The sequence below is a fragment of the Phaethon lepturus genome, unplaced genomic scaffold, assembly GCF_000687285.1.
Source record: "Phaethon lepturus isolate BGI_N335 unplaced genomic scaffold, ASM68728v1 scaffold45625, whole genome shotgun sequence".
Taxonomy (NCBI): Eukaryota; Metazoa; Chordata; class Aves; order Phaethontiformes; family Phaethontidae; genus Phaethon; species Phaethon lepturus.
The window spans coordinates 4,101-23,008 of NW_010539381.1; the positions used below are offsets into that span (position 1 = coordinate 4,101).

At 36.6% G+C, this 18,908-nt stretch overlaps 1 protein-coding gene across 1 annotated transcript in view; it reads right to left on the reverse strand.

Annotated features, from left to right (window-relative positions):
- The window catches only part of CCDC146 (coiled-coil domain containing 146), a gene marked incomplete at both ends in the record, with an annotated part of 21,075 nt that extends 3,547 nt beyond the window's left edge, over positions 1-17,528 (reverse strand). Inside the window, 11 exons of the mRNA XM_010287100.1 lie at positions 2,126-2,354; positions 2,974-3,198; positions 5,842-6,006; positions 6,125-6,213; positions 7,573-7,743; positions 8,962-9,057; positions 12,772-12,958; positions 13,918-14,145; positions 15,459-15,532; positions 16,759-16,928; positions 17,467-17,528. Coding sequence (XP_010285402.1) covers positions 2,126-2,354; positions 2,974-3,198; positions 5,842-6,006; positions 6,125-6,213; positions 7,573-7,743; positions 8,962-9,057; positions 12,772-12,958; positions 13,918-14,145; positions 15,459-15,532; positions 16,759-16,928; positions 17,467-17,528 — 1,696 coding nt within the window. The remainder of the gene's footprint in view (positions 1-2,125; positions 2,355-2,973; positions 3,199-5,841; positions 6,007-6,124; positions 6,214-7,572; positions 7,744-8,961; positions 9,058-12,771; positions 12,959-13,917; positions 14,146-15,458; positions 15,533-16,758; positions 16,929-17,466) is intronic.
- Positions 17,529-18,908: the final 1,380 nt, after the last annotated feature.

Genomic DNA, 18,908 nt, shown 5'->3' on the forward strand with positions numbered 1-18,908 from the left:
CCTGCAAGATGCCTGAATGAATCCTTTCACTCTGAGCCACTGATATGAGGCACTGCAACTCAAGAATAATAAAGACCAAGTTCTAAAAATAAAAGAAATGCAAAAAAAGAATGGTCCAAGAAATCTGTAAGGCCTGATTGAAAGAAACGGGGTTGTGTAGCCTAGCAAAAGGCTGGGAGGGGAACATGATTAACTTTCTTCCAGTAACATGAAACGTTGCAGGAAGGAAGAGTATGATCCGTTTGTCACGTCCCTGGTGGAGAGAACACCAATCAATAGGCTAACAGTTAAGAAAATCTTCCCACTGTTAAGGAAGCACTGGGACAGCTTGCTGGGGAAACTGGAGTTTCCCAGTGGCGGTTTGAAAGCACAGGCTTGGCCCTCTCAGGAATGACAGGCTGGAGTAGGAGTAGGATTGCCTAGATAAATTCTTTACCTCTCTACCATTTTTCTATGATTGCAATGATGTAGTCTGGAGATTTTCATGGGGTTATATTAAAACCTGGATAAAGGGTGATGCCAAATGCCTCGACAAAACTGTAGCTCCCTGTTACATTAGTTGAACTCCGAGGCATGAAAGTCCCATTACAGCATCTTGACAGCTCAGCAGGTCTAGGTGTTGGAATAATTAATGAATAATGAATTTGGCAACTAACAGCAGAATTCAGACTCAGGCTTACGGCTTTTATTTAATCATGGAGATAAAGCCAAAAAATTTGAAACTGTTTCTCACTAGACATAATGGCTATTGGCAGTGGGAGGAAGAGTATTAATGCTAGAATGGTTGAGCATAAGGAGATGGCTGGGTTAACAGCCAGTTTGAACTACCTAATACTTGGTAACCACAGTATCTAGTTACATTTTAAAGGCTGATAACTGGTTATTTGCCATTGTCTGCTGGAAGATCTCTGACTTGGGAACATCAATTAAGACTACTCCATGTGTAATATCACACCACTCTGTATTTTCCTATTTTTAATTTTATGTCAATATTGCAAAAAGATTCAAAGCACCTGTAGCAATAGCCTCCCTTTAATGTTGACTCCAGGCTTCACATGAACCATCACCACAAAGGAGAAAGCTTTAGGAACGCAAAACAGAAAAATCAAAGTTTCATGATTGACCCTGTCAGTTCACAAAAATCATCTGCATTTTGTTACTGTATTTGACTCAGTGACTCTCTGTCTCATTCTAAATCTTACCTGAAAACATCTCTTTTTTTTTTCTTTAGTCTATCATCTTTTTTTCATACTCCCTCTGTTCATCATTTAAAACTGTAATGGCACTGTAAAGTTCTTTGGGGTACAACTTGCATATGGTATTGTATAACATTGTATTCTTCTAGCAGAGCATACAATTTCTTTAAAAGACCAGACGTAACAGAAAAGTGCAAGCACTGTTTAACAGTGAGTCACAGCTCCCATCGATGCAATTACAAATGGCAGTGGTACACCCTAATTTATGATTTTGTGCAGACACTAACAGAATATGTATGGAAAAAATTACCATCTGGAGATAAGGTCAAAAGTAAATGAGCCATTTCAGAAAGCAAGGAAAGAATGTCCCAAACAATGATGAACACTGCAGTTTGTTAGTTGTTTAATGTCATGTTGTAACTAGAACTAAAACTTACACTGTTTTTGTGTAGAAGAAAATGTATGTGGATTATATCATTGTAGGCAGCAGAGTTTCCAGAGTAGGCTCAGGGTCAAGTGTGAATCAAGTTATTATTTTAGAAATTTGAAGAGCTAAGTATATCTCCCACCCCTCCACCTACCCCCATCAATAGAGTTTTACACAACTTTTATCTACATACCCATTTTTCCCCCATGACTCCCATTCTCCAGCTTAGTCATACTGACATTTCAGGCTATGAGGAGGGTTAGCTGAGATTCCATACGCAGGGAGCGTTTGGCACGTGCATAACAAAGTGTATCAGCCAGCTACACAAAAGCTCACGTATCTGAAGTTGGAAGCAAGCATCAGTGCTTTGCTAGACAGGTGTGTTATTGAACTTTCTGTTTTAATAAACATCGTACATGAAGAAATTTTTTTTCTATGAAATCAACTTTTAAAATACAGAATAATACAAACAAACAAAAAAAAGGCTTTCTTTCCCACCAACCTGTATCTGAAGTACCACCAGATGTTCATCCAGGGCATTTTTCACTGGGAGAGCTTTGAAGCACAATTTAATCTGTCTCTTTTTCTCAGCTACCTTCAGCTTCAGAAATCTGATCTTTTCGTCCATAACTTGCATCTCAATATCTCCATTTCTACACAACATTTCTTGCATGTTTAGTTTTTCATATAAAATGCATAGTTCTTCTTCTCGATTTCTGAGCAGAAGACCACTGCAATAAGCCCAAAATGAAAAGGTAAAATTTTTAAAAGATTGACTCATATTCAGTGCATTCCACTCAAAAACATAACTGGCAACCTTGAAAGATAGTAATAATCTGTGAAAATGTGCAAAGGTTTCACAAATATTATTTTAATATCACGACAACATTTTAAATAGATAACAAAATCATTACGATATGAAATTACAGAACAAACAATTGTAAAGATTGATCTAGTCTCTCATATAATTTTAAAAGCTCTTCTGGCTTTCCACAGCATTCATTTAAAAATGGATTAACATGATCAGGGAGCTTTACATCTTCTGCATTTTTATACCTTATCTGTGCACAAGGCACAGAGAAGGAAGCTACAAGCTCTCAAGGCATTCAGTAGCCAATCTACTGTATTTTTAATACTAATTCTGAAGAATTAACATCTTCAGAATGGAGAAAAAACATCTGTGTAATGCAAAGCAGCTCTGACATTGCAGTGAGGCAGACCGTTTAGTGAAACATTGGAGTGAGACAGTCTTTTAGTATTCCTAATTTGGAGTGCTCAGAAGTTGAAAAATATTGTTGATTCATGAGTGTCAAAATTAAACTCTATACTACATCAAATTTACATGTATACCTCTCATTTCGTTGCTGAATAGCCCTTTGATATTTTTTGCGTAGCTGCCCCATTTCCTCTTCAATGTGGGTGACCGTATGGGTAAGCCTCTCAAGATCCAGACACCGTTGCTTTTTCTTTTCTTTCATCTCGTGTATGATTTGTACAATTTTGCAATAATCACTTTTGAGACTGTCTGTAATTGCTACATTATTTGTATTCTTCAGATGTTGTTTCTGCAATTTTCTTTAACATAACAGAAAAGTAGGAAAGTTTTCAGTCCTTTCAATTTGAAAGCACTTTCAGCAAATAAAAGCAGATCTTAAACTAATTCCTGAAATACACGATCTTCTGTGTCACTCTGCTTCACAGAAGCATTACAAGAAGTAGGAAGACTCTCTGAGAACAGCTTCTCTCTGCAAGGTGTTTCCAGCTTGAAGAGACCTGGATTATGGCCCCCAAAAATGCTATGAAGGGAGCACAGCACTACACCTCTTTTCATCTCCACTGAGTAGCCCAAGGCTATGTAAGAAAGAAAGTTCAAGAGGAGAAGCATAAACTGTGATGCAAAGCCTAAATGTGTAGAAATCCTGCCCTTCTGTTTAAAGAGTGATGTTTAAATAATTCTGTGCTTGAGATTCAAAGGTCTCCAAGTTTATTGTTTATAAAACCGTGTATGACAACATTCACACAAAAAAGAAAATTATCAGTTCCCCTGTTTGACAGATGAGAAAAAAAAAATCACAGTGAAAGGTTAGTGACAAGGTCACATTACAGACCCACAAAAAAGAAGAACAGAACTCACCAATTCCAGTGACCTTGCTGGCTACTAGATGATGGTCCCTCACTTAAAATACAGATTCTTGTTGCCACACAGATCATTCATTTGCTCACAACATGGAACTTAGAGTTACTGCATTTGATTGTGGCAAGTATCACTTCTTGATCAAGTATCACTACTCTATCTACACCAGGGAGATAGTCACGTCAACATACAAAAGAGGTAGTGAAAGGAGAAGCATAATCTCCTGTTAAAATACAGAACTGCAGATGAAATGTCCTGCCGCCCCTCGTGGGCTCCATCACTGCATTGCCGAATTAATCTGTACAAGCAGTGAGCTGCTTTCTGCTTTATTTCCCTTGTGTGTGTAACACTTTCCAGTCCCACAGGGTATTACTGAATTGAATTAAAGTTCTATAAAGCAAGTTTCAGACTGAAAGCATGACAGTATTGCAGAAATGCAATGTGTGATTAAATATTTTCTGAAAAACCTTTCTCTTATTTGGACTGATACTCTGTCCTCCAAATTGTGTAGGATGAAGTCAGTGATAGTATGATACTAAAGTCTATTACTTGGATTAAAAATATTTTCCATAAGCAAGAGAATTACTGATAATTCAGTACCTCTTGCTAATTTTAAATCTAGGTTTGCAGAGATCAAGATGCCTGTTGGATCTTTACTGGAGTAGGGTCATCTACGATAATTAGATATTTTTGCCATCTAGACAATATACAACAGTCTTAGCTTTTTCCCTCCCTCCTTTCACCAGTAACTAATAGGGAAGGTCTCAAAAACTTTAGCACAAAGTGTCAGCTTGTGCATCTTGACAAAATCATTTGAATCACTGCAGTTCCACTTCTTTTCTAGCTACCTCCAGCTACCATGACTTTGAAATCAAGCTGCTAGGAGATTCACAATATACTTTGAGTGAACATATCCTGAATGCCTTCCTTTGGCCTGGTTGTGCAATGTTTTGGCACTGAAAAAAAAGTTTTGGGAAAATCAAATTATTTTTAAACTACTCGGTTTTGGCTGTGCTGTTTTGCATGCACAGTTAACTATTCACTAGCTTCCTACTTTCCCAACTATTGGTTTCAGAGACATTGTGGTTCTGTCTATACTGCAGAACATCATCACTGGGATGACAAAAAAAAGGCAAAAAGATATCTCCATTAAATAATGGTCTAGGAAAAAAAGAGTCCCATGCACCATCTGTCCACCTCATCCTCTTTGTTGTGACTGTAACCTTTCATTTTGACTAGGATTGCCTGGAAATTGAAACCATGTTTTGTTTGATCTGAAATAAACATTATCCAATAAACTTCAGTTTGAGTTTGAACCAAGCAACCCAGTTTGTTCTAATTAGACAGCCGCATTACTAGCTAGTGACTCATTTAGTAGTACCATGCACCAGTACATTGTGGAATCACATGTTTTGGACCTCTTTTTGTCTAAGGATAAGCAAGGGTGAGTACAACAGTGTTGTTCATATTGAATGAAATAGAATCATAGAATCAAAGAATCATTTGGGTTGGAAGGGACCTTAAAGATCATCTAGTTCCAACCCCCCTGCCATGGGCAGGGACACTTTCCACTAAAGTAGGTTGCTCAAAGCCCCATCCAACCTGGCCTTGAACACTTGCAGGGATGGGGCATCCACAACGTCTTTGGGCAACCTGTTCCAGTGCCTCACCACCCTCATAGTGAAGAATTTCTTCCTTATAGCCAATATAAATCTACCCTCTTTCAGTTTAAAGCCAGCACCCCTTGTCCTAGCGTGATAATGCGCGTACTAGAGGATCAAGACTGTGATACAAAGGAAATGCAATGACAATTTATCCCTTCAAAGGACAGGAAAGTGAGAGAGTATGCTGACAAACTCCAAAAATGCTTCATGCCATGCAGTGATGCTCAGGCTAATTGTGAAGTGTTAGGGTGACAACAAATTAGAACAGATTATGTAAGGGTGTTGCTAAATGTCTTTGAATCAGGATAATAACTATCAAGGATGATATAGGCATAGCTGAAGTTGGACTAGATTATCTATTAAGAGTCTTTCTAATCTTACATTTTTATCATTGTGATCTACAGCTTACGTAAAACTCACCTTTCCTTGGTTGTTACAATATTCCTTAAATTTTCTATTTCATTTCCTAGCAACTTGACCCGGTTTTTAATTTCATTTGCTTTCTGCTGAGCAATGTGCACCAAATTTATACATTTATTCCTTTCATTTTGGATAGCATCATACATTTTAGCAAATCCTTGGAGTCTGAGGAAATGACAAGTGTGAAAGAAATAATTATTATGATTTTAGGCATGCATTATTTGGATAAAAATTGCTTTAAAAGACATTTTTAGCTAATGTATTGTTACTATTATTTTCTTACTGTTTTTGGATTTCTCTGCTCCTCTTTTGATACTCTCTTATTTCAAGATCTTTTCTTTTTATTTCTTTAATAATATTTTGGAGTTGTATCTGAAATTTAAATAGAATTCAGTGAGCACTTTAGACACATCAAAGAAATATCTTCAAAGAAATAACTCAGAGCAGCTATTCCTCCTAGACGAGGAAAAGACAATGAGGCAAGATTATTCTAAGAACTTATTCTAATTATAATGAAATGCTTTTACTGCAACAGCATTAAAGAATACAATCTTTCTGTGTATATTAAGCTTACAATGCCTGTTATTAATGCAGATAATTTGATGCTGCACCTTAAAATGCTTGGTCTCTTGTAGCTGGAGTTCTGCTGTTTCTATTAATCATCCTCTTGGTTCCATCACTATATAATTACTTGGCATATGCACCACCGAAATTGTAGCTTTTCAAGTAAAATTTCATTTTTACTCTTTTCTGGCTTTAGCAATCACTGATGCTTGAGTAGAATGGTACATTTACATTTTGTTATGGCTCTGGACCTTTTGATTTCAGTTGTGTTCAGTCTTTAATAAGAGCCTGAGTCATGAACCTTCAAGGGACAGGCCTTTTCTCACCTCCCACTGGTATCAGGAGGAGACTAGTATAAATAAGCTGGTGGATGTTGGGTTGCAACTCTGGGCATGTGTGTGTTCATTACTTTGTACTGTTTATTTTTTTGATCTGTTTTATGGAATGATTTTTATTGAAGGTGCAAAGCCTGACATGTTTGTTTATTTTTATAGACAGTCAAAGATTCCCAAAGTGCTAGAAGGGTAGCTTATCTAATTTATTTGAATACAGACATACATTGTGGAAGCATAAATAGTTCATTCCCATATACAAACCTGGTAGTTAGTATAAACTGTACAACATCACAGCACATATATGATATTACAATGCCAGCAAACTGTAGGCAGCAAACTCAATGACTAGTCCTAGTTTTTGTGACCATAGGAAAAGTTTTCCTTCCATCTTTCTTCACATTAATATAACAATTTACATCTGGAAATGTGTCAGGAAAATAAAAATTGCTGCCTCTCCTTGGCATGAGTAGCAGTTCTGTTTATCTTTTAATGTCTATATATTTGTAAAAATAGAACACATAATTGTACTTCCAAGAATCTCAGTTGAGGATACCTGCTTTTCTGCCTCTTTATTCCATAGACTTGAAAGAAAATGTCCTTTCAAATACTTTGTTTCAACTGTGGAATGATATTTTAATATACTATTGCACTGCACCACAAATTGCCAATGAAACAACAGACTATTGTGAGCTTCCTGTGCTGTAATGGAACTTCAAAGTAAAGTGGGAAATGAGAGTCCATAGTGCTCTCCTCACTAGTCATTTCATTTGTCCATATACTTGCTTTTACTTTAGAAGAGTCTTCCAATTATACGAGATAATTTTTTTTTTACCTGGGCTTTCTGAACATCCCTAGATTTCTGTTCTTTCTCTTCAATTTTAAGCCAAGTCAGATGTGCAAGTCTGGATAACTCGTCTCTGCATTTTTCCTGCTCTTTGAAAAGTCGGCGTTCTTCAGCAATACATTCTTCTAGAACGTGGGCATCCATATCTGATATCATTTCCTAAAGAGAATTAAATTCAATTCCTTATGCATCGATGCATCAGTGTTGGCAAACTCAAAGTTGGAAATACTTTGGGTTTATCTACAAAGTGAACATATATTCAGACTATATGGATTAAAAAAAAAATATATATATTGCTTTAAAATACCCGATTCTGCTGAAATACCGTGCACAATCCCTATAATAACATGTCGAAATAATTTATCACCTAGAAGCATTTCTGTTCCTTAGTCTAGCCTGTCTTTCAGCTATTGCCCATTGGGCAGAATGGTTCCTTATGGCCATATAACCTTTAAATAAGTTTACTGTCAGCTCTTGAGATGTCCATACTACACAGTGGAAGACACCGAGCTTTCACATTAAGGGACCAAATTTAGGCATTTGAAACAGAGCAAAGTATCTAGACGCCTACAGTTGTTGGAGATTCAGTCAATACAGTCAGTAAACTCTAAAAAGCTATTTGCTCTACCCAGCGTAGGCTAACCTCTTTAGGAGGAGGTGAATGGATGGCTTCCTAGGCTCCACTGATGACATGACTAGACTGTTATTGACTATATGGCACATTATACACATATCCCACACACAAATAGTGACATGTAGATACTGAACACATATGTATTCAAACACAAGCTCATAACACTAACAAATTCAAAGAGAGCATAAAAAGAAAATGCATATAAGGGTGAGAAGATAGGAGTTATGATCTTAAGAAGGTATGTCTGAAATACATTGCTTCTTATAGTCATTTATATAGTGGCAAGTACTAATACTGTCATAACTGAGACATCTGCATTTCCACACTATATATGGCTGTGCTGAGTATAAACAGACATCCACAAATGACAAAACCATAAAGATGAAAAATTATAATGTACAAATGCTGACTTGTCCTTGTTTCAACAAGACACTGTGCCATATCCAAAGGAAATTCATACCAATCATATTTCTATCTGTAATGTAGTTAATGATATTCAGAACGACTTAACCTAGAAAGCAGATTTGCTTTCTGCCTTCCAATATGTGACTAGTAACACCAAAAAATTTTTTAAATATGACAAACAAGTGCTCTTTAAAACTGAACAAATACCATCGTGTGTTTTCTCTCCAGAAAGCTGCAGCTAGAAACTCCCATCATTTTTTCTTCAAACAGTCCCTTTATTCTCATGATTGAAAACTAACTGTTACAGTGAAAAAGTATGAGAAAGCAGAACTCGGCACCTGTTTGGCTAAACTTCTCTTGGTCATTTCAATTTCCTTCTGCAGTTCACGTCGTCTTTCTAATAATAATCCATTACTTTTAGGGATGGCTTCTGCCTACAAAAATAAACCAAGCACACCGAGTGATGCCAACAAAAAATGTGAAAAATGTAAATTGCAGATAATATATTTGAAGTAGTTACACACATTAAGAAATTAATTTTCTGTCTTGTTACAATAGCTAGTCCAAGATTTCTTTGTTGAGAAGAGTTCCTCAGAAACATATCCAAGTTTCTAAAATTTTTAAGAATTTAATTATAAACACTAAACTTCACCAAGCCCAGTTTAAGTTAGTGAATTTACAAAGGTTATGTTTTTCAGCAACTAAGCTGTCATTAAAAAAAGCAAAAATCACAAAGAGAGACTATGTAAAGAAGTCACCTAAATTCACAGAGGGTTTTCTGAGTTATATTCTGACCTTACTGAAGGAAAAAAATGTATCTACCACTGCTTTTAATATAGTCACATCTGTGTAGCTTTGATATGGTTTTTGCTTTTCGTTATTAAAGTAGGATTTTCCTGTTTCCTCCTTAGGCTCTAGAAAGTCAGAACTAACACCACAGTTATGTACTATTTTTTCTTGTACATTATTGGAAAATTCATTTATTCAATCAGATTTTAAAAGTAAGTGTGTGAAGGAAGGCACATTAGAAACTACCTTCTGACTGAAATATATCTGAACAATCCCTCTACAACTACTTGCATGATATAACTTGTAAGGCAAAAGGTTGTGTTGGCTTCACAGTTACTAACTTAAAAATTCTTTATGGTTTAAGTAAGAAATAAACACAGCAGGCTAACTATGCAGGCATATATTGCCTGGCTGTAATTGCAAATCTGTAATTCATACAGGTGGGGAAAAAATGACAGTGAATGACACATCTGGAAGCTGTTCAAAGATAATATACGCAACCTTGTGGTGTCTTTCTCAGATCTCAACCAGACATGAGAGTTCAAAACACTATACCTCTAGATAATGAGATGTTTTGCACTTATGGTTTTCACTTCTGTGATAATATTATCAAATTAGATGTTTTTCACTTGCATTAAGGGAAAGGGAAACAACAGGCACAATAGTGGTCAACCTGTGGATTTACTTTGGTTTCAGCTGCCAACTCGGAGATTTGATTTGACTTAGGTTTGCTAAAAGGTCAATAAAACCTATTCTAAGCAAATTACTTTCACTCCCGTGGAAGGAGCAAACCCAGCTTTTCTGTGGAGCATATGTTAGTTACCACTCCTGCTGTGTAAAAGGCTGTAGTGTCTGTAAGTGGGCATTTCCACATTTTCAAGATGGGATTCTGAAGATGCCATCACGTTCTTGAGTCTAAAAGTAGAAAGCTCATAAAAACATCTTTAATCCATTAAGGACTTTTGTTCACATAAGACATGACTAAACTTAGGCACTTTTGGCTGTCTCTGTGTTGGCCTGCCCGAAGAGAAGGCATGCATGGAGAGGAACAGCAGTTCTGCTCTGGGCTGGCAACAGCCAGAGCGGCCAGTTCTCTTTCACACAGAATGTCGGCGTTTAGCAATAGCTGACCTTTCACAACTTACTAAGAAGAAAAACACATTTGAAGGAAGTGTTCCTGTAATTTCCTTATTCTACTAACCAGTCATTCTGCACTTAGCACGTGATTTAAAGTAAGAGAAATTTGGGGAAGCACACTGATGTACTGCTGCTTCCGCAACGACATTTTTATGCTAGCAATTAATTCTTGTGAATTTTTCACTTGGAATCAGAATGAATAACTGTAAATCTGGCTTTTAAAGTAGTTAATGGAACTTCAATTACTTAAAATATTTTAACTTTTCCTAAGTGTGCTCCCAAGTCTTCCAAATTAAAAGAGTTTCAAGATAGCAAAAGCCAAGCAGAATCAAGCCTGCCACTCTAGTCTTTCATACTCCAGTGCTGCATTTGCACTGACCATGCAGCAGAGGAGGGGTGATTTCACATTTTCTCTTCTATAAGAGACAAGAAAGGAATCGGAGGAAACACAGAGCATGGGAGGATGAGCTCAAACAACCACAGTGCCATGGCCTGTTTGCATTAGGGCAGCATCCTGCAACTTCTGGAGTAAAATACTGCTTAGAATTCCATTTCTATCTCTACTGGCATCCCCTTCCCCCACTCCTTATGATGATGCTACTTGCAAGACACATAAAAACCTATAGGATAACCTCACGTTAGCACTGAGGGAATCCTTTGCAATGCAACTTAACCTTAAGGATTTCATTACAAGGTCTTGCCCTTTCGCAGTGTGAAGGGGTTGGGTTGGCTTTGGATCTCACCCAGGACTGTGAGCTCTAACCACAGCTATCGGTGAGTTATGGCATTTGATTTTAGCATTACATGCTTTTGAACAATTGTGGTTCTCCCCCCAGGATTATTTCTTCAGGAGGAACACAGGAAAAAATACATTTCCCAGATGCTCTTAGCTGATAGTGAACAGAAACTCAGTATGAGCTTTAAGATCAAAGTCTGGAAAACGAGTCAGCCCCTTAATTAGTATTTCAGGAAATTCAGTCTAAAATTTTTTTGTGTAGTTACAGAGCTTTCCTTCCTCCTCCCAGGTGGGCTTATATTGCTAGGTAATTAATACACATGTGAATTCAGGAAGAATTTCAGGGCAGACAGAAAAAAATTGTATTATTTAATAATATTAAATACTACTGAGTAATGTTTAGAGTAGTTTAAATAGCAAAGCTAAGTATGTATGAGTTTTGATATCATACAGTTGTTTTTAAAAACTTTACAATGATGTGAATAAGATTTTTTTTTCTGCCCTGAATTGCTTAGAATGACCAAGAAAAATTTCAAGGATACTGTGTCAAGGTAGGAAACATCAAGTCCTTTGAAAAAATATTCACCTGATTAAGCAAAGATTAATTTTATAAGAATGACATACAATTTAGATTAAGCAAGGAGCTAATATAGGAGAAAAGCTTAAGAAAGAGAGAATGGAAGAACCAGTAATGAGAGGAACAGAACACAAAAAAGTTGTAGACAAAGTAAATTTCAAAGAAAGAATTGGAAGGAGAAAAGAAAGGAAATGCTTTGAATAGAGAAGGAGAATGATACTGCCCTTTAAAATCAACATAGAAGAGGCACAAATAAAACAGAAGAGAGTAAATCAGTATGGGAAGAGGAATGGGTGAAATACTAATGCAGGGAGGAAACGAGGAAGGTGAAATTTGAGTGGAAACAAAGAGAACATAGGGAATTATTTCATATTATATAATACCAAACTTTATATGCTGATAGTTTCCTGTCCCCTGGAATAATGTTAAATACATTATAAAATACTTACAGTAATGTACAAACAACCTTAAAATTTTAAAAAGATGTATCTTTTCATCATTTGGGAGCCAGGGAGTACTTGGCTCTATTTTTCTGATACAGATTTCTTTGATGCCAATGGGTAAGTCACTATATTATTTCGCTCATAAAGGACCACACTTCCACAGTGCTTTAAAGGAAGAGAAAACACCACAGTGCCAATATAATCTCCCAGTTCTCCTTGATAGGATGCTCACACCTAAAATCCATTTCTTGAGAATAGTCCAAATATATCTTGATGCAGTATGTTTATTACAGCCAGGGCACCTAGAGGTTTCTTTTTTAGTTGTAGCAATACTCTTGACACTTTTCTGTGCATAAGACAAAACAGTCTTCTCCCCTTCTTCCTTTTAGGACCAGTCAAAAGGTTTCATAGACAGATTTTTTACAAGAAAATTTAGAATCCTTATGATCAATGCATTCACACAGACCTCTAATTTGAGTCTTTTATGCTGTGACTTATCTTGTTCCAAGGAATCATAAATCATATGCAGTTTTAATTCCATCTTTTTTAAATTTCTCAGTTCTCTCTCTTTCTGCATTTGCTTGTGAATGAGAATATCATGTTGGGTTTTTTTCTCCAAGACACATTTATTTAAGTTGTCATCCAGAGCTTCTCTATATAGATAGACACAGAGTTTTAGAAACACGTAACTTGACCAAGACGTGTATGCAAACAGACACGAACGCTTCAATGGGTTTTGAGTACTGCATCATTATGGCTGAGCAGTAAGATAAACTCATAAACTACAGACACAAATTACCTAAAAAGGTAGTATTTTTATAACTTTAATCAATGATAATATTCCTAATGATGTCAATGAGTTCTTACAGTCTGTTCTAAATATTCTAAAAATTCCAGAGAAACTATTACTTATAAGAAGAAGACAATGTATTTTCAGTCTAAGGGAATATTTATAAGTTCACGTCACTCAAACATTTCAATTTAAAGTGCCACTATCCTTTAACACAAAACTTTAAAGATGGAAGATTGTTGCTGAGCATATGGCCATGATTACAATTATACACCTTCCTCAGCAAAGAAGGAATCATTTGAAGCTTGCAATCAACCTAACAGTTTATTTTACTTTACCGAGTCTATATAAGCTCATAATTCAAGGGAATATTAAAGAGATTAGTAACCAGTCCCCACTGAAATACAGGAGTACATGGGTGCAGAAACATACTGCACTATGATCCTCATTTCAAAATGAAAATAGTGATATATTTTTTTCTTGCTCAGTTTAATTTCCATGAGTTACACAGAAAATAATATATTTTCACTTGAGTGGACAACCCTCTAAAAGATTTTCCCTTTCAGACCAAAATCCAGTTTCACTCTCCCATGATTTTATCAAATACTTATGCTTTTTTTGTTCTTCTGTAAGCCAGATCCTAGACTCCAGTAGTTTGGATAAACATTTTTGAAGTCAAAACCAAGCCTGATAATTTCTCGTCTGCACTGGTTACAGCATGAAACTTGAAATCATAAGCAATACAGCAGAAAAAAAGAAATAGATCTCTGAGAACAGAGAATTGTTCACTCATACTACATGGCTTACGTCTACTACTCTAACCTGTCTGATAGGATCGCTGATTCCTTCTCTCTGCTAATTTCTAGTAATTTTGTCAAAGTAATGCATTCTCGTTCTTTGCTTTCTAGCAAAATTTGTTTCCCATCCAATTCCTTCATTACATCTTCTCTTTCTTGCAAAATCTCTTCAGTCCTTTTTTCAATGGCTTTCAGGGTACCATTCAGCTCTTCTACTTGGTCATTAAGGGCTTCTTTCTTCTTCTCTGCATCACTGTGGATATATTTTAACAAAAAAGTAGGGATTCACATTTCCACATGCATTTTTAAAATGGCAAAATGCAAGTTGCCAGTTTTCATAGACACATAAAATCATTTCCACACCACAACTATCTGTATTATACATTTGAAAGCAGACTACATACAGTGAAAATCTTCAAATGCCAATAAAATTGCAGATAGCCAGGGGACTAACAGGGAGTTTAGCACCATGACAGTATTAAAAAGAGTTCTAGTAAACTGATTTCTGTCAACATTCTTAGGTACATGGGTGTGACACTTATAAAGATTATTCCCAAGACTGGAAACTCTTGTTAGTTCATTCTGTGATGTGACGCGGGTATAAAGACTCGTTGAAATACTTCATTAGTAGCAATCTACACAATGTACTAGCTTTTTAAAATTGCTTCTCTGCAACACTATAGGAAAAACTTCTTATATTTATGATGGCAGAGTAGTGAAGAAAATGTAGAAAACCATTATAAAAGTTTAAAACTGAGGAATTTAACATAGTCAAACAATTTCTATATTATAAACAGGGACTGCAAGCAGGGAGACAAAAACTTCAGTGTAATGCTGCACCCAAACAGGGTACAAAAAGCACCGTTCATCTGGATGACAAGTGGACTGATGGGATCTGCCAGGGACCTGGCTGAAACTGCACAGTGCTAATTAGATTTTACACATACAGAAAGCAGCACATGCCATGCTTCAGGGGAGAAAAACACCCAACTATGCAAAAGAGAGAAAGAAAAAGCTGCCTACTGGCGACATTTTCCGTGTTGAAATATTAGAGACCAGAATTCACGTCAGGAGCTTACAGCAAAGCACCTCTAACTAAAAAACTGGTACAGCAATATTGAGGGAGAATGATTATTTAGCTCAGGCCAGGTTAGCTGTGAAAGCTGCTAGTTTCACTGAGGCCAATAGAGACAAACTAATATACAGTCACTGAGGACTAGAAACTGTAAAAAAGCCTAATCGTTAGATTACATGGTAACATTATTTTCCATTAAAAATCTACTAAGAGAACTGATATATAGTAATGCAGCACAGTAAGATGGTTAAGCAATTTTTGATCAAGCTTTGTTCTATATTCTGCTTTCTTGTACTTAAATTTTAAAGATTTCACTGCATACACTATATTTTTCAGTACAGTGCATGGATTTAAAGTGGATTATAGATGCTTTTTAAGATATTGATCCTAATTTTAATCGACAAGTATACACAACTGTCTCTGTAACAAATGGCTGAAAAGAAGTTATACATACATATGTATTCATATATAATTATTTATTAAAAGCATACTTTTTTTTCCGATTTGTCTTCTCAGTTTCTTTTCCAAGTTGTGCTGGAACACCGAGGATCTTAACTAGCTCATCCTAGTGACAAAACAGACGAGTTAGTTTGATAGCCTCAAAATCTGGTGAGGTTTCATAGAAATAATATTAACCTAGAAATGCTGTGAAAATAGACATATTATATTAACACGTCTATATTATATATATAACAAGAAACATATTCTCAAACTACTAGAGCTTGTCCCCAGGAATTGTAGCTGCTAGTTTTGAAACTAAACATTATGACGTTTACCATTTCATTTTGTCTGCAAGATAAAAATTATGCTTGAATATTATTAATACATCTGATTACATTATCTAATTAGGGAAGTGATGGTGCCCCTGTACTCGGCACTGGCGAGGCCGCACCTCGAATCCTGTGTTCAGTTTTGGGCCCCTCACTACAAGAAGGACATTGAGGTGCTGGAGCGTGTCCAGAGAAGGGCAACAAAGCTGGTGAGGGGTCTGGAGCACAAGTCTTATGAGGAGCGGCTGAGGGAACTGGGGTTGTTCAGTCTGGAGAAGAGGAGGCTGAGGGGAGACCTTATCGCTCTCTACAACTACCTGAAAGGGGGTTGTGGCGACGAGGGTGTTGGTCTCTTCTCCCAACTAACTAGTGATAGGATGAGAGGAAATGGCCTCAAGTTGTGCCAGGGGAGGTTTAGATTGGATATTAGGAAAAATTTCTTCCCCGAGAGGGTGGTCAGGCATTGGAACAGGCTGCCCAGGGAGGTGGTGGAGTCACCATAACTGGAAATGTTCAAAAAACCTGTGGACGTGGCACTTTGGGACATGGCTTAGGGGGCATGGTGGCATTGGGTTAATGGTTGGACTTGATGACCTTGAAGGTCCTTTCCAACCTTAATGATTCTGTGACTCTGTGATCTATACCATGGAAAGGAAAGCAGAAAAGACCTGGGTATATTTTTTCAGTTCTCAGTGTAAATCTGTATTAACTTGGATCTCAGCATATGTTAGAGCAGCCTACAATAACACAATACAGCATGTCATTATAAAAACCAGTTTTGTAATCAAAACCATGACTATTATTATTTCCTAAAGGAGTAATAATGGATATGGCACGGCAGCATATTTTATGCTTATTGAAAAATGATGTAATATATTATGTAATGCCATCTAATGAATTTGGAATGACAAACAACATCCAGAAGATTCACCGTTTCCTCGGAAAAATGCATGTACCCATATACACACAGATGCGTGCACCCACAGACAGATATACATACACACAGTTAATTTTGTGTTACTTTTAAATTAGCCTGCTTCTCCAGAATCTTTTCCACTTCCTTCTTGTCTATTAACATCAGCTTTTGCTTGGATGAAACATCTTCCTTTATTGCATTAATTTCTGCTTTTCTTTGGATTACTTCTTTGCAGAGCTCATCACAATTTTCTTTCAACTGTTTAATTTTCTTATCTGCTTCCTTTAACAATGAAGTAAAAGATCAGATAATTTTTGTATTTTGCAGGCTTGTGACATTACAGAATCAATAACACTAAACAATAAAATTTTTTACAACAGGTATGAAACATAATTTTTTACCAGCTGTGTGTTTTTTTGATCAATAACCAGCAGAATTTTATTTCCAACAAAACCACACAGATCCATCAGGATTTATGACTGCAAATGTATTTTCCGTACTTGCATCCTAGAACCAATATCTGACAGCTATCTTTACATGCAGTATCCATTTGCTGAATGCAGTAAAAAATTTTCTTGAGTAAACATAAGAAAATCCAGATCTTGATCTTTACTAGAGTAAAGATCTAGCTTGTCCTAGAGTTATCAAACCTGAATAATATAATATAGCCTCTCCTATAAAATCTACCTCTTGATTTTTCTATGTATTCCAGATTTTAAAAAACTCTAGACCTTCACATTCTGAAAACATTTTCATTGATGTTTTTATGTTAGGTGACAGAACACAAACCATGGCTTTTCTCATGTTTCATACTTACCCTTTGTTTTGGAATTCTTTCATATACGTTTTCCAGAAGCCGTTTTTCTTCTTGCAAACTACAGGAAAATCAAACCAGAGCTAAACATGTTAGTAATATGTCAAACAATAAAAAGTATGGAAGCCTGTCTTGTGTTAGACTAAAATGTATGGTGAATTATCATCAGGGACAATTGAAACGTGTCCAAAATTGAAGGAAAGTTGCCGACGGGTAACTGGAAGTCCTGAAAGACAGGCTGTACATATGCAGGTTTTTTCTACAGTGCACATCTAAACTTTTGAACCTGATTCTTCTTAGTCTTACCACCTCCTGCAGGGATGCCTCACTGACCTTCGTCTTTATACTAGCAGAGTATAACAGATCAGAAGGCACCCTGTGCCCACAGTTCCTCCCAACCTCAGAAAACAAAATTTTAACGTGGAACGGAGGCAAAAGGAAAGAGTAGGTTGGTTATAAATATCCACAGAGACATTACACATCAAAGAAAGAGCAGTTGATAGTGAGAAACTTTCTTCTTCCTTTGAGTGATTGCTCACGCTCACATTCACATTGTAAGCAACTAAGTGAAGCTCTTCAAATCTAGCAGGGTCCTGTGAAAAAGAAATCCTGAAAAGTGACAGGGTTTGTAGACTAAATCAATGAGGTGTAGTAGAAAACTAAATTGAATAGCCATGGTGATCTTAACCTGTATCCAAAACTATGCTGCAATTTCATTTCAGGTAACAATAGAGACAGATGACAAAGGAGGGCAGAAGGAGGAAAGGAAAAACAGGAAAGCTCTTAGGTCTTCTGGGTGTATTTTTAGTAATATTGCCCTGAGGAAGATGGAGTGATTACAAAAGTGAAGCTGAACCAACAAGCTTGTTAGATTTACAATAGGGAGCTTCTTGGTGGTGGGTAGGTAAATAACGCCAAAAATAAAAAATTAGACCTAGTGAAGAAATACATCAATATGTCCCCAGTGCATGCACAGAACAATTCTGCACCTATAGGAGGCAAATGGGCTACAGCAGTCTGCACGCTGTCACAACCAAACTGAACTTGTGCTATTGGTTGGGAACAAGAAGGCAGGTTCTTGCAAAGTACTTAGTACCTGTGATGACATTTCTGAGTCTCAGGCTATAAAGGAATAAAGATTGCAGCTGAGGAATAGGTAGAACAACCAAATCATCTCTAAAGGAATAAAGATTGCAGCTGAGGAATAGGTAGAACAACCAAATCCTCTCTCTAAGATGTAGCAAAGAATCAACTTCAGCACTTAAATTTGTGTTTGCAGCTCCAGCCAGAGAAGTGCTGGTCAAGCCTCCTTGAGATCAAGGGGCTCAAACTGCATTGAAAACTGAGCTACTTAGATTCTGTGATGGCAGCTTTCATAGAATCATAGAATAGTTAGGGTTGGAAGGGACCTTTAAAGGTCATCTAGTCTACCCCCCCTGCA